The 25,415-nt window shown below is 40.0% G+C and overlaps 2 gene segments (V, D, J or C); both read left to right on the forward strand.

Annotated features, from left to right (window-relative positions):
* The first annotated feature begins 4,621 nt into the window (after positions 1 to 4,621).
* LOC128544296 (Ig heavy chain V region 5A-like) lies at positions 4,622 to 6,491 on the forward strand. The segment is given in 2 exon segments: positions 4,622 to 4,699; positions 6,195 to 6,491. Coding segments are annotated over 2 exon segments (375 nt in total).
* An 18,159-nt stretch (positions 6,492 to 24,650) lies between these two features.
* LOC128544297 (Ig heavy chain V region 3-like) lies at positions 24,651 to 25,091 on the forward strand. The segment is given in 2 exon segments: positions 24,651 to 24,693; positions 24,784 to 25,091. Coding segments are annotated over 2 exon segments (351 nt in total).
* Positions 25,092 to 25,415: the final 324 nt, after the last annotated feature.

Below are 25,415 nucleotides of genomic sequence, written 5' to 3' on the forward strand. Positions count from 1 at the left end.
ATTCTGCAAACTGAAGACACAGCGGACACAGTGGATTCCGCTTACAAAAACTCGAATTGATGTTTAAGAATCCATGAAAAGCAACAAATAGTCCATATTAGTGATATTAGCCATAACTTGACTTTCTAACATAAGAACGAATATAATTGCAATAAATTATGGTCATTTTAAATACACATGTAAAAAATAAATATATATATATATATATATATATATATATATATATATATATATATATTCTTTAAGGACTGTTCATTTTGAACAATTATTAATTGTTATTTTTTTCCTTCTTTACTGAAGTCCTCTGCTTCTGTGTTCATGTATTTTATCTGAAATGTGCAACAACATGTGATTCTGAATACAGGGACGAGTTACTGAGAGATCAAACGCACATTCCTATAGAATTCTCATAAAAATTACTGATAAAAAAGAGTTCCATTTAGATAAATGGGTTTCTGATAATAAATGATTCTGTTGTATTCTTGGACACTCCCGGTTCAAATAGGGTCAGGTATAAATAGCATATTTTTGGCTGTTTCAGTTTCCAGTGAGCTCTTTAAGAGATAACACTCACATACACTTTATATCTGGATGTAACGGGTTCGCCCCATGTTGCACGGGCGACATCATAAAGCACAGCCACGAGGCGAGGTCATACAAAAAGAAAGGTATTAATTATTATTAAGATATAAAAAATTTATTAAGGAAAATGGTAAAGGAAGGGGTTAAAGGAGGGAGGATGGAAAGATAGTGAAAGGGATGATATGCAGGTGCAGGTCTGGTGGGGAGTGCCCCGCTGGCATGCGTGCACAGGCTGGTGAGCTGTGGACAGCAGGCAGAGTAGCAGCGTGGTCCCGCGTGGACAGCAGCTCCTGCCTCAGTCCGCTTACGCTGACTCTCCTTTCGGGGGATTACCAGACCAGCCCCTCCCAGTTCTCTCTGTGAGCATGGCCTCAGACGGGAGTCCTCTCTGACGTCCAGCGACTGGGTGGCTTTCCCCGGCTGGAAACAGGGGCCATGACGTGTAACCCCTTTGCTGCCTTTTACGTTGTTCATCACGTTTTCCAGGATGGCATCATGCTCTGCTTTGGTGGCTGCGTCTATGATCATGTCATCGGCCACCAAAAGGCATGCGATGAAAGCGGTACCTGCTCCATGGTGTGTTGAAAGCTCACAGGTCTGCAGACTCCTCATCCAGTTTATTCTGCCAGTAGCCATCCCTCTCATCCATGATGGTAAACAGCTTTTTGCCAGCTAACTTGCCCCATATGTCTTCCAGGATGAGTATGTTGTAGTGCTGACGGAGTATGGCCCCACACACTTTCACTTTTCATCTCCCCTTTGATCAAAGTGCTCCCGATATGAGCCGACACGAGCAGCTTTGTTTCAGTCATAATATTCATTTATTCATTTTTAAAGAGTGCCGGCATATACTTGCTGACTTAACACTGCATGTTTTAAAAGAGCATCTTAAATTATTAATAATTAAATAATTATTCAATGCTGGACATAAACAGCAAAAAGCACGATGATAGTTATTCTTTTGATTATTATTATCATCTTCTTTTACGTTTAATTATTCTTTAAAACTCTAGCGCTTCATGTAGATTTATGCCACGAGTCATTTTATCATACAAAGATTATTATGGTGTGCTCGGACCACTGAGCTTCTGTGGATTCCAAAATTGACATTTTTACAGTTCAAAATAAAAATGTTTTTACAAGCCCTTGAGCTGTTGTTTGTGCTATTTTTTTAATAATAATGATAGACAGAAACAGAGAGTCTGTCTAAACAAAATTAATTGCAGCCGTTTTGCAAAATGTCCCTTTGCGCCACCTGGTGGTCATTTCACAAATTACTTTGAATTGTGACTGATTTATTTTGGCTGTTGCCATTTGGCCGCGGCAGAATGCGCGGCAGTAATAGACATTCCCCCTTGAGTAACCACTGTAAACGGAATCACTTATCTGTCTGGATTTATTTTTCTTTTTTTTAAAGGTAAAGTGCAGGTAAATTTTTTTTTTTTTTTACTTTATATTTTATAGTATTTAACTATAATTTATATATATTTTTATATTTTTATAGTTAATTATTTTTATGTATTTATTTTTTGGGGCTGTGGAACAAATAATTTGAGTTTCCATTATTTCTTATGGGAAAATTTGCTTTGATTTACGACTGCTTGGAAATACTAGTCCACTTCTGGAACGAATTATGCTCTTAATCCAAGGTTCCACTGTATATTATATTATATTGTGGCGTAGGCGGGGCAGCGGCTGACGACCATCATTCATTGCAGGGGGCTTTGCAATGTGTTCACCGTGTTGGGGAAGGGTGTTTGGGTTAGTGGCTTCGGCCCTGTTGTTTGTGTGTGTGTGACCTGTTGAATGTGCTCCTGTTCATGCTTAGGCTGAATTGGATGTGGTTCTCGTGTGAATGTGCTGCTCATGCTATACATGCTGTGTACAAAATAAAGTACTTCCAGCCATTGCATTGGGCAGCAATTAAGCTCACTCGTCTCTCCAACGTCCTTTCTGGCGGTAAAACGCTACAATATTATATTATATATATTTTTTAAATATTTTAAAAAATTCTATATTTATTCATTGTATGAAATAAATTCTTTGAAAATTAAGAATTGTTTCTAGAGTGAAGGAAATTACTAAAGCAAAAGAACTTTGAAGGTTACTTTATATGGTGGCTTTAATGGCTTTAATGAAAACTTTATTTTCCTGTTTCCAAAATCAGAGAACATATTTCTTTTTTCTGCTAATCTGAAGTTAAGAAGTGAAAGATAGGCTGAAGCTCTTGACATGTATCTGCATGATTTTATACTTTGTCTTGCTGCCACAGGATTAAAGGATCAGATACCAGCGTAAATTATCAAGTGCTTCTAGTGTTCCTATTTGAATCTACTCAACTGTAATGAGAAAATTTACATGTGATGGAGGTAAATGTTTTTCTTTATCACATCCAGAGTTGCCCGGGATCATATCAAGATTGTAATCTTGATCAGGAAACAGTGTTAACTGAGTATGAAGAAATATTTTATTCAGATTCGAAATCTGCTCTTGTCTCCAAGTAACAAATGTTTGACCAGCATTGACAGACATCCATATCATTATAATAAAGTTAAGCACTAAGTGTTATAATGTAAATATCAAAACCTAGAGAAAACCATTGTGTTGTTTTGGATTAATCAGCATTCAATATTCAAATATACAGTTCATGCAAATTTCCTCCAATAACAACATATGGAAAAATATCAGCCTCGGTCACTGTGGGCTCTGGAGAATTCAGCAATGATTTTAGTTAAAGAATGCTCCTGCCATTTTTGCTGCTGCTTTCCTCCCTAAAAATCTGATTTCTATAAAATATAGAGGTATCATACAGAGCAAACATCAATTATGCTGCACATCAACTAGAACATTCACTGATTGTGAATCAGTGACCCTGATTAGTGTTTAAGGATTTAAGGAGGCTTTAACATATCAAGAATGCATGTATTTTTGTAAATTTATGTAACATATACACCAAACAAGACACATATAAGTTCTTAGAATAAAATAATCATAGAATGATCTCATTATTAGAGGTGCTGTAATGAATCGAAATAAATCGATCAACATTTTCTGCACAATTAGATTTAAATATCTAACCATCCTAAATGACCACAGATACTCAAAAAAACTTTTTAGAACTATTTTTTAACAGTAGTGAGACAAATGCCCGCTTTATTTTTATTTGTACCTTTGATCTGTATAAGAAGTGTTTTTTGTTTGTGTAAGGGACCACCACTAGAGGTCACTGTTTTGTTTGTGTTGTTTTGGTTTGCAGACTCAGTTTTCCAGAAGGCAATTCGGTCAGGTGATGCGGGTGCTCACATGAACTGAGGTAGCTCATTACATCTTCTATAAATAGTTGTTTAGTCTGGGGAAACTGGGTCGAACATTGTTTGTCCTTACTGTCATTCATGTGGGCATTTTGTTTTGTATTTTGGTTTGCTTTATTTTAGTTTGTTTTGCAACATAACCAATGAGCATGTCCCAAGGCTCTAGTTTGTGGTCATATGTAGGTCCCTTGTGTTTGAGTGTGTGTGTGTCGACCTGATTCGGTCTTGTGAAGTCTTGTGTTTGTCTCAAAGTTTAGTGTAGTCCCTTGCATGTTTAGCTCTTGTATAAGTACTATGACATAGCATGGTTAGTTATAGTTTGAGTTTGTTGTTGCTTTATTTATGTTTTGTGTTATTTGTATTATTACAGTAAAAGATTCTTGTTTAAAAAACCCTCTGCGCCTATGCCTGCCCTTTGTGCCCACGGCTACAACAACAGCCCATAACACTCTTTTTTGGGTTACTTTGTTATGCTTGCTTGTCAATTAAAAGAATGCCAATAGAAATGAGGCACTAGTTCAAAAAAACATCTTCAAGTGCAAGAACATTTGCGTTAGGATGCATGTGTGGCAAAAAGTGACACTTTTAGTGTGTTCTTAAAAAATATTTTTTTTTTGCAGTAGAAGCAGAGTATGTTTGTCCTTCTGTCTTTATTGCTAGGGCAGACCTGACACCTCTTTTAGAATCAGGTGGCCTCAGTGGGGTTGTGGCTGTGGCTGTGTAGGTTGATGTTGAGGCAGTGCTGGCCGAAGAGGATGCTAGCACTGATGCTCTTTGTGTTGCTGATGGTGTGGAAGGAGTGCTACGTGAGCTCTGCAGTTGTCTGACCAATGCTGCAGCGGCTGGGTCCCGGGGCACCCGTTCCCTTCGCTCAATGTGTGCCTTGACAAGGGAACTTCCTAACTCCTAAAGAAACATTCTCCGCTTGTTGTTTCTGGTTGATTTCCACCCCAGATGAATGTGGGTCCACAACACAAATGCATTGTATGCAGACACATCTAGAATGTTATAAAGCACAACCATTGGCCGCCATCTGGTCATTCTCTGGCAAGTGTAGGTGGTAGTCAGCTTGTCCAGGTTGTCCAATCCACCTTTGTTTTTATTATAGTCCAAAATAATTGTGGGCTTTTTGTCACTTGCTGATGACACAGCTGCGTCTATGTAAAAAAGGTGTCTGTAAAGGCAAATTTTGAAGAAAGTGGAGCCCTGTCCTTCATCTGCAAAATTTCGGCAGGCAGCTCAGGTTTATTTTTTTTTTTTACTGTGCCCACTATGGTAAGTTTCCACCTGAGAAGTTCTTGTCTAAGGTCATAGCTGGTAAATTTTGATGCTGTATTTCCCTGGCTTACTAGGCATGTACTGCCGGAAAGGGCATTTTCCACGGAAAGGGACAAAACGTTCATCTACTGTTACCTCTGGCCCTGGGTTGAACATCAGTGAAAGGAGCTGCGCCTCAGCCTCAGGATCTCTTTCTGACATTAAATATCTTTTCTGCAGAACAAACCTATCCAGCCCTGGTTCTGTTTTAACATACAAACACTGTCTATGACTTTTCAAGTAGGCCTTGCTATTTCATAGCAACATTACAAAAAGTCCTATACAGGAGCACACTGCTTTGGATAGTTAATGTCAAAAATATAAAATGCCTTGAGGCACACATCAACCGCCCCAAGTAGTGCGCATTGTTCCAGAGCCTGTCCCACCAGAATGACGAATGTGTAATAGGATTTATACTAAATAAAAAAAAATAGCTATGAGCTTTATCCCAAAAGCCATGCTTATTTTTATTTTTATTTTTGGTCTTCATGTTTTTGTTTTTATGTGTTAAAACATTTATTTTTCAGAAAGTTAGGGTTTATTGGATGGTCCTAATTGTTTCTACCAGGAACACTTTCTGCTACTGAAGCACGATAAAAGTCTACATAGAACCTTATAATCACCAATTCATCTACACTTGAGCAGTCTGTGGTTGTGGATTTAATACATCCATATGCACATGGACACTCCCTATTCAAATAGACTCGGGTATAAACAGCATGTTCTTACTGACAGAGTGAGCTCTGTGATAGTTAACACTCACATACACTTTACATCTGGTGGAAGCAGAACTTGAAGAAGAATGATTTTAGGATATTGTTTTTTATTTGTTCTAATTTCATGTAAGTATGTGCTTTTTTTATAAGATAAATACTGAGAAAATCAAACATACTGTCTTAATTATTTTATATTAATAATAATTATTATAACATACTGTATGTTAACATAACTAGTCATCTTTTTTTTCAAGATTCTTATGGACAGTCCCTGACCTCCTCTCCTTCTGTGGTGAAGAGACCTGGAGTGACAGTCACTCTGTCCTGTACTGTCTCCGGATTCTCAATGAGCAGCTACTACATGCACTGGATCCGTCAGAAACCAGGACAAGGACTGGAGTGGATCGGATACATTAGCACAGGCTCTAGCACTTATTTTGCTCAGTCTCTGCAGGGCCAGTTCTCCATCACTAAAGACAACAATAAAAACATGCTGAACCTAAAAGTGAACATTCTGAAAGCTGAAGACACGGCTGTTTATTACTGTGCGCGAGAGACACACTGACACAACAGACTCCAGAGCTGTACAAAAACTTACACAAGCACTTCCTTCTGAGCTGTAAATATTTCCTCATCAGGAAACTGAAGCTTTGAGACATGTAATATAAACATAGGCCAATTCACATTCATTGCTTTAATTTTCAAATATTTAATTAGGTCACATCCCTAAGTCTTCCAAGTTGGCAATATTGTCAGCGATAAACCCCTAGAAGGCATTGTGTGCCCAAAGACTCCTCTGTTGTGTTTTGTGTATTTTGTGTTCATGAGCTCCATTTCCCAGAATGCACCTCAGTCCGGTGATGGGAGTGCCCAAGTCAAGCACACAATCTCCAGAGAGCCTCAGTGGAGGCCCAGAATCTCCAGAGAGCCTCAGTGGAGGCCCCAGACCTTCCAGAGAGCCTCAATGGAGGCCCTATCTGTTATGTTATACAGTTCTGTATATCTCCTGGTCTGTGTATCTCCTGGTCTGTGTATCTCCTGTTTTGTTTAACTCCTATCATGTTTAGCTCCTGCCATGTTTAGCTACTTGTCTGTTTAGCTACTGGTCTGTGTAGCTTTTGTTTGGTAGAGTTCCTGTTAAAAGTACTGATAAGTTTTGTTGTGAATAAGAGGTTGAGTATTTCGAACCATGCTTCAGCGTAAAGCCAATTTCCTTAGTTCCTGTTTTGTTTAGTCCCATGTCTTACTGTTCTTTTGGTTTTTGCCAGGTTCCTTCTTAGTTCCAATGTAAGAGTATTGGGTTCAAGTTCTGTTTTCTTTATTAAAAGACTTCCAAGTAATTCACCTCTGCCATTAAGCCTCATCTTTAACCCACGCACAGCACCTATGACAGTTATTAAGCCTCTTCTTAAAAAATCTAATATAGACCTGAAATTACAGACCCTTTCAAATTACAACCCTTCCATTTATATCAAACATATTAGAAAAGGTGGTGTCAGCTCAAATATGCACTTTCTTACAGGAAAACAATATCCTCAAAGAATTTCAGTCAGGTTACAGGCCCCATCATAGTATAGAAACTGCACTAGTTAAAATCATGAACAGTTATAATCACCAGTTATAATCACTTGTCAATAGCCATAAGAAGTGCTGGAAAAGCACCGAGTGTAAGCTCGGCTGCAATCACTTGACTACTGCTTAATTAGAAGATCAGGTAGATCTGGTCCAAGCTCTTTAACTTTTTTTCTTTCGTCCGATCGCCTTGTGAAGGGGTTATTTTAGCAAAGAAATTACAGAACCTAACTTTTTAAGGGTGTGTAGTAGTTGTCAGGTTTTATGCAAATCCTGCACTCATGTCTGCCACATTAGGGAGATCTCAATTCAATTCAATTTTATTCATATAGCGCTTTTACGTCTAAACGGTCTTTGTCTTAAAGCAGCTTCACAAAAATGAAAGAATTTTTTTTTCATATAATTTTTGGAAGTGGGTATGTGTGAGACACTAAAATGTGTCTAGATAATAATGAGATTAATGAATAAATATTGAATAAAATGTCTCTGATGAGCAAGTCAAAGGTGTCGGCGACGTGAAAATACGAGTGTCAGGGCTGGAGTTCACTCTATTTATGTGATGTGATGGTCTCTGGTAAACTTTGGAGAACAGAGGAGACCCCAGTACAAACAACACATCATGTTTTCTACATCTCTACTGCTCCTGCTAGCAGCTGCTTCCTGTGAGTGTTTTATCAAATTCATCCATTTACTGCAATGACAATAAATTCACAGCATAAATTGACATATGACAGTTTAATTTCCCCCACAGATGTCCATAGTTATGAACTGACTCAGCCTGCTGCCATGACAGTCCAGCCAGGCCAGAGTCTCTCCATCACCTGTAAGGCTTCACATTAAGTTACAGATTATACTACAGCTTGGGACCGACAACCTGCAGGAAAAACTCTGGAGTGGATTAGTATCATCGATGTTGGTGGGGATACAGCTTACAGCGACAAACTAAAAAATAAGTTCAGCATCTCCAGAGACACTTCTACTAACACAATAACAATTCATGGACAAAATCTGCAAAATAAAGACACAGCTGTTTATTACTGCGCAAGAGAGTCACAGTGACACAGAACAGTGGATTCTCCTTACAAAAACGCTGACACATGTAATAGACATCCTCTTAATGCAACGAATAAACATCTTTTATTAAACTTTTACTGTTATTCACTAGAGTTAAGATTGATATTAATATTTTTTATTAGAGATTGGTTTGTAAATACTATTCTTTCAGGGTTCTTTATTTATTTCGTAACTTGTTTAATCAGTGAATTCATGAATAATACAGCATGTGTATTACAGTGTATTGTGTGTTAAACATTTGCTTTAAATGATTGTTCAACTATTTACCATTGTAAATATGTCATGTCATGTTCTAATTAGTCTAATCAGAGAAAATTCATTGTTTTGTTTAGTTCAGGCTTTTTTGGCTCTGACCTTTTAAACCACATTTTCTTCTTTTTTTAAAAAAAACTGATAATTTAACTTTCAGTTGTAGATCTTAACATAGAACATTAATAAGTATCCACTATCTATACAAGCAGCTTGTGGTTGTGGATTTAATACATCTCTAATAGTGCTCATGGACACTGCCTTTTCTAATAGAGTCAGGTATAAACAGTATGTCTTGGCTTTTCTAGTTTACAGTGAGCTCTGTTATAGATAACACTCCCATACACTTTAAATCTAGGTCAAGCAGAACTCAAAGAAGGATGATTTTAGATAAAATTAATAAACTTTTATTTAATTTAACTTATTTCAACATTTTCATGTGATTCCTACAGGAAAATTAATCATCCTGGCTTGATAAACATTATAACATAGTGTTACATTCTTCTTTCCCAGATTCTTATGGACAGTCCCTATCCTTCTCTGTTTCTATTGTATGCGCTGGATCCATTAGAAACCAGGAAGATGACTGGAGTGGATCGGATACATAAAAAAAGCCCTATCACTTTTTTGCTCAATCTTGGCAGGGCCATGTCTCCATCATAAAAGACATCATTAAAACATGCATTTGCTTAAATGGGCAAGTGAAGTATCGTCATTTAGTTTAAAAAAAACAAGGACAGAGAGACAGATAAGCCCCAGGACAAAAATTCTAATGTGCAAAATATTTCAGCTCTAGCCTTGACATTACCAAGCTGTTGTTTGGCTGTGATCTTGATTTTGATTTGTTTTTTGACTTTGATTATTGTTTTTGCCCTTGACATCCCGATTGCGCCTCACCCGACCCTTGCATGTCACATTTTGAATTACAGTATCTGTTACTATTAACCCTCATGTTGTGTTCTTTTGTGGCTCACACTCATACTGTCCCCGGTCACTTTTGACCAGAGCATTTAATTTTATTATAAATCCACAATAATACAAATATTATTATATAATGTTGTAATAAATCTTTTTATCAACTTCAGCTCTTGTGAACATTACATGTGTTAAACTTATATTTCCTGTGTCCATCCTGCAAGCCACATTTACCTGATCTCATACTACTCATTTTTTTAGGGGAAAAAACATTATAAAGATATTATTTTGACTATAACAAATACTAAAATGAAACCTATTTTCCTGTTTATAACAGAGGACTTCACTGAAATGTTTATTAAAGTGATTTTTTTTTAAACAAGTTAAATTTTTAACTGTGGCAGAAAATACCAGGATGATGTACTGATCGGTATGATCTATTTATTCAAAACAAAAGTCCAAATGTACACAGAAAAAACTTTACTTTATTGAAAATATAATGACACTGTAAAAACATATTTACAATTTTAAAGTAGCCTTCCTGTCATTTCTAGGACTCCTTCCTTTTCCCCTGTTTTTCTCACCATCAGCCGGTTTGCCCGTGTACTTAGTGGACAATTGATGAGGCGTCGTAGCTGGGAAACGTGGAACGCAGGGTGGATCTGTCACATGGACGAGGGGAGTAGGAGTCGAACTGCACATGGGTTGATTATCCTGGTGATGGTGAAGGGTCCGATGAAACGGGGGGAGAGCTTGCGTGAAAGGGTTCTCAAGGGAATGTCCTTAGTGGCGAGCATGACTCGGTCTCCTACCCGGTATCTGGGGGCCTTGGTGCGGTGGCGGTCTGCCTGTTTCTTATAAGAGGAGCGGGTTCGTAGCAGGGTGCGTCTAGCGCGTAGCCATGTTTGCTTGCAGCGGCGGACAAAGTGTTGGGCTGACGGGGTCTCCACCTCTAGTTCCTGGGCTGGGAAGAGTGGAGGTTGGTAGCCTAAGCAGCACTGGAACGGGGACAAGCCTGTCGACGAGGAGGGCAGAGAGTTGTGGGCATACTCAACCCAAGGGAGGAATCTGCTCCAGGTGGTCGAGTCCCGAGTTGTCATGCAGCGGAGGGAAACCTCTAGGGCTTGGTTCATCCGCTTGGTTTGTCCGTTGGACTGAGGATGGAATCCAGACGATAGACTGGCAGTCGCTCCGACAAGTCTGCAGAACGCGCCCCAAAAGCGAGAGGTGAACTGAGGGCCCCGATCCGAGACGACGTCTGTGGGCAGGCCATGGAGGCGAAACACGTGGAGGACTAACTGCTCCGCAGTCTTCTTGGCGGAGGGCAGCTTAGGGAGTGGGACGAGGTGCACAGACTTCGAGAAGCGATCTACTACGGTCATAATGCAGGTGTTGCCATCGGACAGAGGCAGGCCAGTGACAAAGTCGATGGAGATGTGGGACCAAGGACGGCGGGGGATCGGTAGGGGTCTGAGAAGACCGGCAGTTGGTTGGTTGTGAACCTTAGCTCGGGCGCAGATGTCGCAGGCTGCCACGAACCTGGAGACATCCCTTCCTAGCGTGGGCAACCAGAATCGCTGTTGGGTAACGACACGGGTCCGGGCGGCCCCTGGGTGGCAAGACAGACGGGAACCATGGGCCCATTCCAACACCTGAGAACGTAGACCGACGGGGACGAAGAGGCGATTCAGGGGAACATTGCTTGGGCCGGGCTCCAGGGTCAGAGCCTGCTGGACCTTGGTCTCGATGTCGAATCTTAAGGCTGCGATGAGACAGGAGGGAGGTAAAATGGTTTCGCGTGAAATGGGGTCTTTAGGAGAGGGAAACTGTCTTGATAGGGCAGCTGGCTTAACGTTCTTAGAGCCTGGTTGATAGGAAAGAACAAAGTTAAAACGTGAAAAGAATAACGACCGTCGAGCTTGACGTGCGTTGAGTCTCTTGGCGGAACGAAGGTACTCGAGGTTCCTATGGTCTGTCTATACCAAAAATGGGAGCTCAGTTTCCTCTAGCCAATGTCTCCATTCCTCCAGAGCCAGCTTGCTGGCCAAGAGTTCTCTGTCTCCCATGTCGTAATTCCTCTCAGCTGGGGATAGGCGACGGGAGTAGTATGCGCAAGGGTGCATTTTATTATCCTGGGCAGACCTCTGGGAGAGAATGCCACCAACCCCAGTGTTGGAGGCGTCGACCTCCACCACGAACTGGCGAGAAGGGTCGGGGATAATGAGGATGGGAGCAGAGGTAAATCTCATCTTGAGCTCGGCGAAAGCCTTCTCGGCCTCCGTGTTCCAATCGAAACGGGTCTTTGTGGAGGTCAGGGAGGTGAGTGGGGCGACGACAGAGCTATAACCCCGGATGAAGCGGCGGTAGAAGTTGGCGAAGCCCAGGAACCGTTGTAGGTCTTGTCGTGAGGTCGGAGTGGGCCAATTGGAGACTGCCTGGACCTTGGCTGGCTCCATCTCGATCCTGGAAGGGGAAATGACAGAGCCCAAGAAGGTGGTGGAGGATGTGTGAAACTCGCACTTCTCTGCTTTGACGAAGAGGTGGTTTTCCAAGAGCCTTTGTAGGACTTGACGGACATGACGTCGATGTTCCTCCAGGTCGTGGGAGAAAATTAAAATGTCGTCTAAGTAGACAAACACGAAGACATTAAGAAAGTCGCGCAGGACGTCGTTAACGAGGGATTGGAAGACGGCGGGGGCGTTGGTCAGGCCGAAGGGAACGACCAAATATTCGTAATGTCCTGTGGGTGTGTTAAAGGCCGTCTTCCATTCGTCCCCCTCCCTGATACGGACCAGGTGATAAGCGTTCCGTAGATCAAGCTTGGTGAAGATGCCGGCCCCCTGGAGAAGTTCAAAGGTGGTGGTCATGAGAGGAAGTGGGTAGCGGTTCTTAACGGTGATCTCGTTGAGACCCCTATAATCGATACAGGGGCGTAGGGACCCATCTTTCTTCTTCACAAAGAAAAATCCTGCCCCTGCTGGAGAGGAGGACGGGCGGATGATTCCAGCGGCGAGGGCTTCAGTGATGTATGTGTCCATGACTCCTCTCTCTTGGTGGGTTAGGGAGTATAAGCGACCCTTCGGAGGTGATGATCCTGGGAAAAGGTCGATGGGGCAGTCATACGGTCGATGTGGTGGAAGCGACATGGCCCGGGTCTTGCTAAAGACCTGCTTGAGATCATGATAATCAGAGGGGACTTTGGAGATATCCGGAGTCTCCTCAGGTTTGACTGGGGTGGGGAGTGCGTGATGCGCGGAACGAAGGCATGAAGTGGCACAGGAGGGGCTCCAACCCGTAATGACCAGCCTGGTCCAGTCTATCTGGGGGCCATGGAGAGTTAACCAGGGGAGACCCAGGACCAGGGCGGCATGAGATTTTCTTATGACGAAGAGACAGATCCCCTCAGAATGATTTCCTGATGACCTCAGAGTGAGCGGAAGCGTTCTCTCCGTGATGGACGGCAGGGAGCTCCTGAGAGCCTTGACTGCAGCAGCGCTGATCAGGTTCCGGGCGGAGCCGGAGTCCACGAGAGCCTGAATAGAGTGAGCTTGGCCGTTCACGATTAGCGTTACAGACAGCAGGGGGCGATGTTCTGGGAGTCTGTTGGAAGGAGCGCCCTCTAGGGCTCCCAGTCTGACTAGAGGGCGTTTCCTTTCACCGGGCAGTCTCTAAGAACGTGATCGGAACTACCGCAGTAGAAACAGGCTCCTTCCAGGCGGCGGCGTCTCTCCTGTTCGGAGATGCAGGTTCTGCCCAGCTGCATGGGCTCCTCCTGGTCGCTCTGAGATGGGAGAGAGGATGGGCGAGGTGCTCTGGGAGGAGGGGATCTCCTAGCAGGAGGAGACCTCCGGGTAGGGCGTCTGGAACGAAGACGTGAGTCAATCCTCCCCGCAAGATCCATAAGTTCGTGAAGGTCTGAGGGAAGTTCACGGGCGACTAGTTCATCCTTGAGTGCCTCTGACAACCCTTCCAGGAAGACGTGCGCTAGGGCTCTGTTGTTCCATCCACTCGAGGCGGCTAGTGTCCTAAACTCAATAGCGTAGTCGTACGCAGAGCGTGATCCTTGGCGAAGGCGCAGTAGTCTGGTCCCGGCCTCCCTGCCGACGTGAGAGCGGTCAAAGACCCTCCTCATCTCTCCTGAAAAGCTCTCAAAGCTCTCACAGCATGAATCGCGGGCGTCCCAGAGGGCTGTACTCCACTCCCGGGCTCTTCCGGTGAGGAGCGTGATCACGTAGGCCACCCGGGACCTTTCTGAAGAGAAAGTGGAGGCTTGTAGTTCAAAGATCAGTGAACATTGAGATAAGAACGATCTGCAGGTTCCCGGTTCCCCTCCGTAGGTGGGAGGGGCTGGTAGGCGTGGCTCGCTTGGGGGCTCTGAGGTTAAGACCTGAGCTGTGGGCGTCTGGAGATGCTGCACGCGGGCTGTGACATCAGCTAGCGTCTGCCTGGTGGTGGCGAGCTCCTCCTGCTGTTTTCCAAGTCTCATTCTGTCCAGTCCTGCTGGATCCATGATGGCTGGATTATTCTGTCAGGAACGGGGGCTTGGTGGATGGATCCAGAAGCAGGTGCAGGAGCAGCACGCGAGTAGCTCTGGTCGAACACTGTAGGTGCGTGACTGAGTCAGCAGGTGCGCGCGCTCGGGGCCGTAAAATCCGTATGCGCGGAATAAATGCAGGGGCGTGGTGGTGTGCCGTAGTCGGGAGAGCGTGAGCTTGGGTCTGAGCCGTGAAATCCATCAGCGTAGCGTCAATGCCAAAACGTGAGGACAAGCCGTGGTCGAGAGAGAGCGAGCGTGGGTCTGAGCCGTAAAATCCGTTAGCGTAGCGTCGATGCCGAGACGTGAGACTAAGCCGTAGTCGAGAAACGAAAGTGAAAGTCCGAAGCCGTTAAATCCAAGAGCAGTACAAAATCAGAATCGTGAGACAAAAGGCGAAATCGAAAAGACAGGCGAGGTTGGCAACGTGAAACTACATGAACAAAAACGCGAGAAAACTGCGGCGAAACAATACACAATAATCCTGTGGCGAGGCAGCGCGCTGCGCTTCTTTATAAGCTGGGTGAAATCAGCGCCAGATGGGAAACCGGTGTGCCGGCGGGGCGGTCCGGGAGGAGCGATGACAGCGTGGGAAAGCATGACCACGTAATGAGAGCCTGACAGCGTGGGAAAGGAAATGTCAGATAAATGACACGGTCTTTGATCAGCGCGGAGCGCTAAGAGCGTGACAGTTTGTAAATGATTGGCATGTGCTCCACCCACTTCTGCCAAACTTTCCAGCTTGTCACATTGAATTCGGGCTGGTTTTGTGTGGTGGTCATTAAATAGAATCAAATGTGACAGTACTGTATATGCAAGGCATCTGCAAAGACATTGTAGTGTAAAAAATTGCCTGACCACATTTCATAAGCTGGATGCAGATTCGTTGCAGGATCTGTAGACAACACACAAAATCAACACAACCATGTAGTCTTTAATATTCACCAGGTCTACGTCTTTTCAGGTGTTTCCATAAACCCTTCTCCCTTCCAGGTTTGTCATGTTTATGTCAATGGTTACAATGGAGTTTGTGAGGAAAAATTTGAAAACTGGACTTGATGACATCCACTTGGGATATGGCATATCAGGTTAGTGTTAGGGTTTGGTTGCATTTTTTGGTTGCAAGAGACTACAACTTCAGCTGGGTCTTCTTCCTCATCAGTGCCAGAGTCTTCCTCCTTGGGTTATGCTTTGTGTTATCCTCAAACTCTCACTCTTCCTCCTCTAAACTCTTCTCACTGTCAACCTGGCTTCTCTCCTCCTTTCTTCCTGTCACTGTCAAATATAATTCCAGAGCTTCATGTGCAGTTCATCAGACTGAACTGTGAGTAAGTAAGGCCCTAAAAAGCTTGAACTTGGTTTTCTACACACATTGTAGTCTTAATTTCCAAAGACCGGTCATTTTTGACCAGGAACACCATGAGTGTATAAAAGTTCCATAAACACACACATTTTTATAAAAATATTTCAAATGTATTCCATGTTTTTGAATGCCATGTACGAAAAAAAGTCATTGAACCTCATGTGAAATTAATAAAATTTATTTTTTTAGAAAGGAAACATGTAAATCGGTCAGATTTGACCGGAAAACAGCATGAGGGTTAAATAAACCAATGCTGATCTGCACTTGCATTTCTTTACCTCCATTACCATTGTGACAGAATACTTTGCCTCTAGCATGAATGCAGCAGAAGTAACCTCTCAGCGTGAGTCGGGTTCCTCTCAAGGTTTCTTCCTATTGCCATCACAAGTTTTTCCTTGCCACTGTCGCCCTCGGCTTGCTCACCAGGGACTATCTAATCATATCTGATCAAAATTAATTCATGCACATTCACATTCCATACAAACTTAAATAATTATTTTGATTGTGTGAAGCTGCTTTGCGACAATGACAATTGTTAAAAGTGCTATACAAATAAATTTTAATTTAACTTAATTGAACTGTTTCTGAGCCTGCTTACAGGCAAGGCACTATGCTGGGCCACAGCAGTCTGAAACCAAGGAGGCGAGCACACTAAGTCCTACAGTCAATTTATTGATCTATTTCAATGTGTTTTTGATCACCTTCCAGATGAAAAGGAAAGTGGGGAGCAGCTGATGGATTTAAAACAAGGCAAGAAACAATCTCCAGAATATGCTTTTGGAATTCCAGACATTGGCGGTGAAAAGTGATTAACCTTCTTTTGTCCAAGGTTTGAATCCAGATTTACTTACTGAACTTGCTTGCTACAATGATCAAGTATCCCTTTAACACTAATTGAGATGACCATCTGTCTTGATCACTTTATGAAAAAGTGAGAGGAGGAGGGGAAGGGTACAGTGTACAGCACACACAAACAATGCAGACTGAGAGAGAGAGAGAGGGAAAATGGATCTTTAACCTCCTTACACACACACAAACAAACACACACACACACACACACACACACACACACACACACACACGTATACATATGTAAACAGGGGAATCACTGCTGTAAAGTAAAAATGAAACAAATGGAAGGAGAAGGGGTGTGTGTGAAGGCGAGAGGAGGAGGGAAGCAGCACTGTGTCCAATTACACGCACGCGCACAAAAACAGTGCAGGCTGAGAGAGAGAAAGAAAATTGATCTTTTACCTCTCTAACACGCACACACACATACACAGCGCATGCGCGCACAACCGCTAACGGAAACACATCTGTTGAGATTTATTTTTCCTTTTTTCTAAGGTGCATGTTAATTTGTATTATTTTTTATTCATTATTTTTAAATATTTATTTTTTGGATTGTGGAACTAATAATCTGAGGTTTCATTATTTCTTAATCTATATTTTATATTTTATAAATTATAGAAAATCAAAATTCTATAATCCAAGGTTCCAATGTACAGTATATTATGATGTTAGTACTGTTCACAGTGAGAAACTACTGAATTTTTAGCAACAGCAATTTTCAGGTTTCCAGAGACACATCCAGCAACCATTAACAATCAGACTTGACAAAAAGTTTTTAGATATCTTCAGACAGACTGACCATTTTACATCTATGGTGTTTAAAGTGCCTCCTTCCATTAAATAATTTTGCAGGGACAAATCCTAGCCCAGACAGCAAAGTACATAATAACACTCTTTCAAATATACAGTACATCTGTTTTTTTTTTTTTTTTTTTTTTTAAAGAGCTGAAAGACAGAAAAACTGATTTTGGACAAAACTTTATACAAACAGATTAATAGTTTCCTCAATCTTTGGTCTTTGTATTGTATACCGTTTCACCAGCCCCACAATTACTGTATAAATGAACACTATGCTTTACTGTAAGCTTTAAACCCTGTGAGGGGCGCTCTTTCTCTATTCAAACTCTTTATTTACCCCACATTTTAAGAGACTGAGAGAGTATAATAAATAAGAGCATTTTCTCCTGGGATTAATATAAAAGTAAGCTCTAATTACAGCATTGTTGTACGATAAGATCACTGGATACTCAGCCACAAGTTCCTACATTAAATGGGTACAACCTACATCGGGACAAATATTAAATTAAATATAATTAAATATAGCATGTTTAGTTAATTATTATTTGTTTATAATCAATTAAGCGGATTGTGGTATTATAATTGTGGTTTATTTATTGTTGTGGTATGTGTTTTGCTCAAGCATTTAGGATAGTATGCTCTATTTGCATTGTTGTTGTTGTTGTTATTGATTCATGTCACATTAAAGTGTGTTGCCTACTACATTTAATTCATGTAACATTTGGGCAGTAGTGCAAAATATTTTATACCATTCCATAGACGGTCAAATCTACTCACAGTTATAATGGATGCTTGGTATACAGTATTACAGCCTAAAGATAAGTATGTTTTAATTATGGTTTGTGGCCCATGAGGCTTATTCTCCATTTGCACAGCATCCACCCAGCATGGTGATGCTGACTGAGACAAAGATCAGCACATAGATGATCTAAGAAATTAATCTCTTTTAGGTGACTTGAGATGATTATACCCCTGTTATACACCCCTACACCCCCTCAACACAAACACTCACTCACTGTCTATACCACTTTATCCTTTATTTAGGGTTATGGGGGGCCTGGAGCCTATGCCAGGAGACTTGAGGGGCATGAGACGGGGTACAACCTAGACAGAGTGCTAATCCATCGCAGGGTACAAACTTGCACACATATACACATTAAACACTCATTCATATACTACGGACAATTCGAGAACACAAATTAGCGTAATCTGCATGTATCTGGACTGTAGGAGGAAACTGGAGTACCCGAAGAAAATACACCAATCACTGGGAGAGCATGCAAACTCCACACACACACACACACACACACACACATGGGCTACAATTGAAACTGGCTGGAAATTGAACCTGGACCCTGAAGGTACAAGGCGACAGTGCTAACCACCAAGCTACTGTGCCTCCCCCACACAAACACAATACATGTTACAACACAAATACAATACACAAAATACTGTTCAATCTAATTTGGTGTGAGTGGCAATGTTGATGACTTACCTACAAATATTAATGTAGGTATTATTTTATGTAAACAATTTATTAGCAGGTTTAAAACATATACTTTTACTTAATTCATTTTATTTTACATAGTTTTACTGCCCAATTTTAATATGTTTTAAATACTAACTCCTCCCTTCATCTGCAGTTTTGCAAATATATATAAGCATCAGTCATGGATATCACTCAATTTATGTGATCTGATCTCTGTTAAGTTTTGGACAGAGAAGACAAACAAAACACCATGTTTCGTACATCTTTACTGCTCCTGCTGGCAGCTGCTTCCTGTCAGTGCTGTATATTATATAATATGTTTATTCACTACAATAATAAATGTACTGAATACTATGTATTGTGTATGATTTCACAATGTATTTTCCTCCACAGATGTCGATGGTGAGGAACTGACTCAGCCTGCTGCCATGACAGTCCATCCAGGCCGGAGTCTCTCCATCACCTGTAAGGTTTCATATTCAATTACAAGCTATAGTACAGCTTGGATCCGACAACCTGCAGGAAAAGCTCTGGAGTGGATTACACTTATCAATAGTGCTGGGAGTACATATTACAGTGAAAAACTGAAAAATAAGTTCAGCATCTCCAGAGACACTTCTACTAACGATATAATAATTCGAGGACAGAATTTACAAACTGAAGACACAGCTGTGTATTATTGTGCAAGAGACACACAGTGACACAGAACAGTGGATTCCCCTTACAAAAACCTTGAGGTGTGTAATAAATATCCTCTCAAATCAATTAAAAACATCTCAGTCAAACAGCTACTGTCATTTACTGGAATGAGGTTTTAACAGTTTGTGTCACTGAGAATGCACAAACAGTATTTTTTTATTATTAAAGAATTGTGTAAATATGGTTTTCCTTCAAGATTATTTATTTCAAACAATGAAAACATCTAAGATTAAAGGATCAGATAACTGTGCAAATGAGAATTTGTTCCTGCTGTTCCTATTAAAATGGACACAACCATAATAAAACACAGTATTTACCTTTTTAATGTATTTATGTAGATATAAAATGTGAACTTTCCAAAAGCATTCTTAGTAATAACAACAAAATTGTTACAAACGATAAATTCATGTTGGGTAAAGAAATGTCATGGTATTGTGATTTACAGAACAGAGCTGTATTATAATTTAGAACAGAATATTTATGCAAACCTCCATCTCCTCCTGTAATATTATTACTGTGTTTATGTAGAGAGGAAGCGGTTCTCATCGAAAGCACTCACCTGAGCCGAGGAAAGTGATTATTTTGATTATAAATAGTCTTTTGTTACTGCTGATGTAGCTTTTGTTGCTACAGTATTACTAGTAATATTGTTCTTGTAGAACTTTAAATGAGTATTGTCTTATTGGTGATATTAAAGGTTACTAGGGCTCTAGGAAAAGAGCTTTTGTTTTTGTTTTATGTTCTATGGTGAATAAAGGAACAAACCAACATCTTGTCTCCGCGACTATGCCACGCTTACACCCACCCTGTAAGTGTTTGGGTTTTAAACTTAAATTGTTAAAGGATCATATAAACTAATTAACATGTAAACATTTTATTTTTCGCTTTTCACAGATGTGTTTTGTGCTACTGATCTCATCCAGTCAGACTCAGTGGTTATAAAACCAGGAGAGACTTTAACCATCACCTGTAAAGTGTCTGGAGCTTCTATCACTGATAGCAGCAGCCACTATGGAACAGCTTGGATTAGACAACCTGCAGGAAAAGCTTTAGAATGGATCAATGCTATTGATTATAATGGGGGTATTCATAAGAAAGATTCTCGAGACACTTCCAGTAACAGTGTGACCTTACGGGGACAGAACATGCAGACTGAAGACACAGTGTGCTTTACGAGCGCAGTAATACACACTGACACAACAAACTGCAGCACTGCACTAAAACATCATTTCCATCACAACTTAGTTCTGTACTTAAATAATACCTCTAAATGTGAGAATGCACCACGTCACCCTGCCCTTCATTTACCACAAAACCAGTTCTGTTTTGGATGTATTTACATAATGGTCTAAGGGTTCATGTATTTTGGCAGAAATGTAAATCAGCAGTTTATTCAAAACACAATCCTACTTTTGTTTTTAATAACATGAGAGCACAAAGACAGTCTAAACTAAACCATCTCTACATTTCTCATTAATACAGTAGGCAGCATAATAAAAATTTTTACACTGAGTCAGCACAATTCCTATTACAATACAGTATGTGTTTATGTGTAACATGGAACCAGTGTTTGTCTTTTAGACACAATACCAACATATACACAGTGCTTTGGAATATAATTATGGTCTTATGAAATTACTGTAAGGTATTAAACTTTATTAAATACCAAATAGATTTTCCTTGCAGAATTCTGCTTCACCTCTATCAGTTTTTCCAGTCCAACACACATACAGTACATGATGTTCATTTTCATTCAATTTTCTATCACATACAATCTAGTACATGATGAAATATGAAGTGATTACAGACAAATCAAATGTATGATCAAAAACCTATGTATTTTTTAACTTGCTTTAACATTTAAGCAATCGTGCAAATTATATAAAAAAAAAAATACGGAAAGGCAAATTAAGACTCAACTTTTGATTTGATTTTACTCAACTTTTGATTTTGTAGCTTTTACACTATATTGTAATTCTTCTACACATACTGTACACAACTATAAAATAAACAGGAACTATAATTTTTTTAAAATAATTATAAACATAGAAGCATTATGCTTTTTATTTAAGTTTTAAGACCTGTGAGTGCTCTGTTTTTCTATCCATACAACACTTAAGCAACTACTTGCAGTTCAAATGACTGACGATATGAGAGCACGTTCTCCAGGGATTTACGTAAAAGTTTTAACTGAAACATTGTTACAAAGCTAAGAAATTACAGATTTATTATATCAGTGCTATTCAACCAGACTGCATAATCCTCATTAATTGATTAATTAGTAAGTAAATACAAGTTATAAGTAACTCTAATGGGTAGGCTACATATTTTTGTAAATGTGTAAATATATTTTACATTTGCAAGAAATGTATCATGCGTCTAAGTCTGCTGTCCCTTTCTGAAAGCCTAAACACTGTTATAAAGATCAAACTCCCTATAACATATTAGAGGTGTTCCTGTAGAAGTGAGGTTTTGGGTTTAGGTTCAAACCATGTTCTTTACATTTCTTCTCCTGCTGTTAACAGCTGCATCTGCTAAGTAAGGAGACTTTTGAGGATATACTGTACAGCTATTTTTGTGCATTGCCTTTTGATAGAATGAAGCTGAATAATTGCATGTTTGTTGTTCACAGGTATTAAATATATTGAACTGGTTCACCTTGCAGTCATAGTAGTTAAACCTGGAGAATAATTTTCATTTCCATGTAAAATCACTGGATACTCAGCCTCAAGTACATGTACTGTACTACGGCAGGCATCAGGACGAGCACTGGAACTGATCGGCTGGTACTACAGCTCCAGTGATACCAGCAGTAGTCACTAAAGAAGTTTCTCCGTCAAGGCCTCCAGCACCACCGTGTTGTTCCATGGACAAAACTTTCACCTGAAGACACAGCAGTACATTATTGCGATCATAAAACCACAGTGAACCAGATCAACAACATCCCTGTACAAAAACCTCCAGTACAGAAAACTCTTAAGGGAAGTGAGTAAGGGTACAGTCTCAATATCCTCACGTGTGACAAGTGGCGTGGTAACAATTCTGACATACTAATGAAAAGGAAAAAAAAAGCTTTTAATTTTAACCTATTCCTTTAAATGACTTAAAAGGTCACCCAGGCTTCCAGCTCACAATTATCATTTAATTAAAAATTTAATTGAATCAATTTTATTTATTTCATATACAAAATTGTATCAATTTTATTTAAAAAAATACAGAATTAACCATTTTTTGTGCAATCAACTTATAACGGATTACATGAGAACAAAAAAATACCTTAGGAACACACAAAAAAAAAAAAAACAACGCAATGGCAGCCTCCTGGTAATACAAGGTAAAGACATGGAAAAAATGCCTTATACCAACTGTATAGAAGTTGAGTGAGTGAGTGAAAAATACATAAGGAATTGCTGCTTTTCATATCCTGAGAAATATACTTAAATAAATATCTTACTCACTCTCACTCACTTATCAGATTTAAGAATGTCTGTAATTGTTGATATAGTGGCGTTTTATTTAGCATTATTTTAAATCAGTCCCCAATGCCATTGCTTTATAACAGTCAGAAAGAAAGCTGCAACTTAAAGTTCTGGTTCATTTAAAAACCTCAAATACCTCAATACATCCTCATAATTCGAAGTCATTTTACAATCATTTTAATGTTTTTTTTTTTGTTTTTTTTAGAGACACGTATACCAGTTTCCTTATGATGTTGGTTTATGATGGTAAAATCAGCAAGATGATCTGCAACCTCTTTGTAAATGCCATGCCATAACATGCCAAACATAATGCCATGCCATTAAGATCTTGACTCTGGGAGCACCATAGACACACAAACACAAGGTGAGGTCTAAGGTAAAAAATTGTTTTTATTTAACAACTAAAGAGAAGATTTAGAGGAAAGATGGGGCATTACGGAGGAGACACCAAAAGGTAGTGTAAAAAAAAAAGAATGTACACATGAGCGTCGGAAGCAGTGACCAACAGGCATGATGACACCAACATCCAACACTGATGACCAACAGCACTGACAGACAGATGAAATGGGGGTGAAATGCAGATGTCTCTTGCAGGCTCCTCAGCACCATGTTTGCAGAAAAGGCCAGAAGGTCACTCTCAGTCCTTTGCTAGCGGCAACTGGTGGGAGTTAAATGCAACCAAGCTGGCGGGGCTATCATAATCCAGAATCCAGGGTATCCTAGCCAGTCCTTGTCTATGGCGGCGGCATTTCCGGTTCCCGACTAAGTTGTCGCCCTCCTAGCTGTGGAGGATTCATGCTGATAAGATATATTTAAAAATGGTAATTTGTATAATAGCAAATTCCCACCAAGGACAAAAGTAAAAATATACATTTACAGAACTATTGCTGCATTTAATCAGTGATTATTAAATACAGACAGCATCAAAATATTGGAAATAAATAATTTCGTAAAGTTATCACTGTAAATTTTTTTGACATTACAAAGTTCTGGAGGTGGAGGGCTTCATCCTTTGCAGGGTTTTGATAATTTTTTGTTTTTATTCTAAACTTAAATTGTGAAAAAAAAATGTGTTCATAAAAGTGATTTATTAGCTAAAATGTTTTACAAAAAAAAAAAAAAACATGTGGAAATGCTTGTACATTTAGTATTAAACATACATGATCTTTTACCATATACCAATACAACATCACCAAGCATTTAAATGATCTGCAATCAGGTTTTGTTTTTTAGTTCTTAATTTATTTCCAGTCATTTCAGGAATCTCCTTAGTTGTTTCTTTGCTTGATACAGGCCAAAACATTTAGTAAAATGGTCATCAAAGGTTGTTTAAAAAAGTGAGACCCTCCTCTGTCTCTGTAAAAGTTTTTGGGTTGAGCAGTTTAATTATCTTCAGTAACTTCAATTCATTCTAGTGCCAAAGGGCACAAAAAATAGTATGTGTGTGTGTGTGTGTGTGTGCACATGTATGTGCGTATATATCCCCAATTCATGGTAATGGGTTTGGTTTAACATACTTAGTATGTCATAGTACATAGTAAGTCATCTATTTGCCTCTATTACAATTTCTACAGATTTGATTTGCATGTGAATCCTTCAATCATCAATAGATATGCAAATGCAAGCATCAAGGATGGATATCACTGCATGTGATGTGATGGTCTCTGTTAAACTCCAGAGAAAACTCCAGTACACACGCCATGTTCTCTACATTTCTACTGCTCCTGCTGGCAGCTGCTTCCTGTGAGTCTTTTACTTTTTTTTCATACAATAACAATAAATGTGCATATAGTGTATACTGTGTAAAATGTCATAATCTGTTTTCTTCTGCAGATGTTCATTCTTATGAACTGACTCAGCCTGCTGCAATGACAGTCCAGCCAGGCCAGAGTCTCTCCATCCCCTGCAAGCCTTCATATTCAGTTACAAGTGCAGCTACAGCTTGGATCCGACAACCTGCAGGAAAAGCTCTGGAGTGGATTGGAAACATCTATAGTGACGGGAGTACAGACTACAGTGACAAACTGAAAAATAAGTTTAGCCTCTCCAGAGACACTTCTACTAACACAGTAACAATTCAAGGACAGAATCTGCAAACTGAAGACACAGCTGTGTATTACTGCGCAAAGTACACACAGTGACACAGAACAATGGATTCCCCTTACAAAAACTCTGAGACATAAAATATACATCCTCTCAATGCAACTAATAAACATCTCAAACAAATTGATACTGTTATTTATTGTAATAAAGATTTAAGAGCTGCATAAACATAACAGTGTTTTAAGCATTTAAAAGATGTTTTAATGTATGGTCTTTTTAAACCTTTATTAATTATTTTCAATAGTTCATTAATATTTGTTTTCAGAATAATTAATAAACTTTTAAAATGAATAATTAATCAGTGAATCATTATTGAGAAATTATACAGGATGCACCTAACAGTGCAGTGGGTTTAACAGTCT

This window comes from Clarias gariepinus, chromosome 16, assembly GCF_024256425.1.
Source record: "Clarias gariepinus isolate MV-2021 ecotype Netherlands chromosome 16, CGAR_prim_01v2, whole genome shotgun sequence".
In the NCBI taxonomy this organism is placed as follows: Eukaryota; Metazoa; Chordata; class Actinopteri; order Siluriformes; family Clariidae; genus Clarias; species Clarias gariepinus.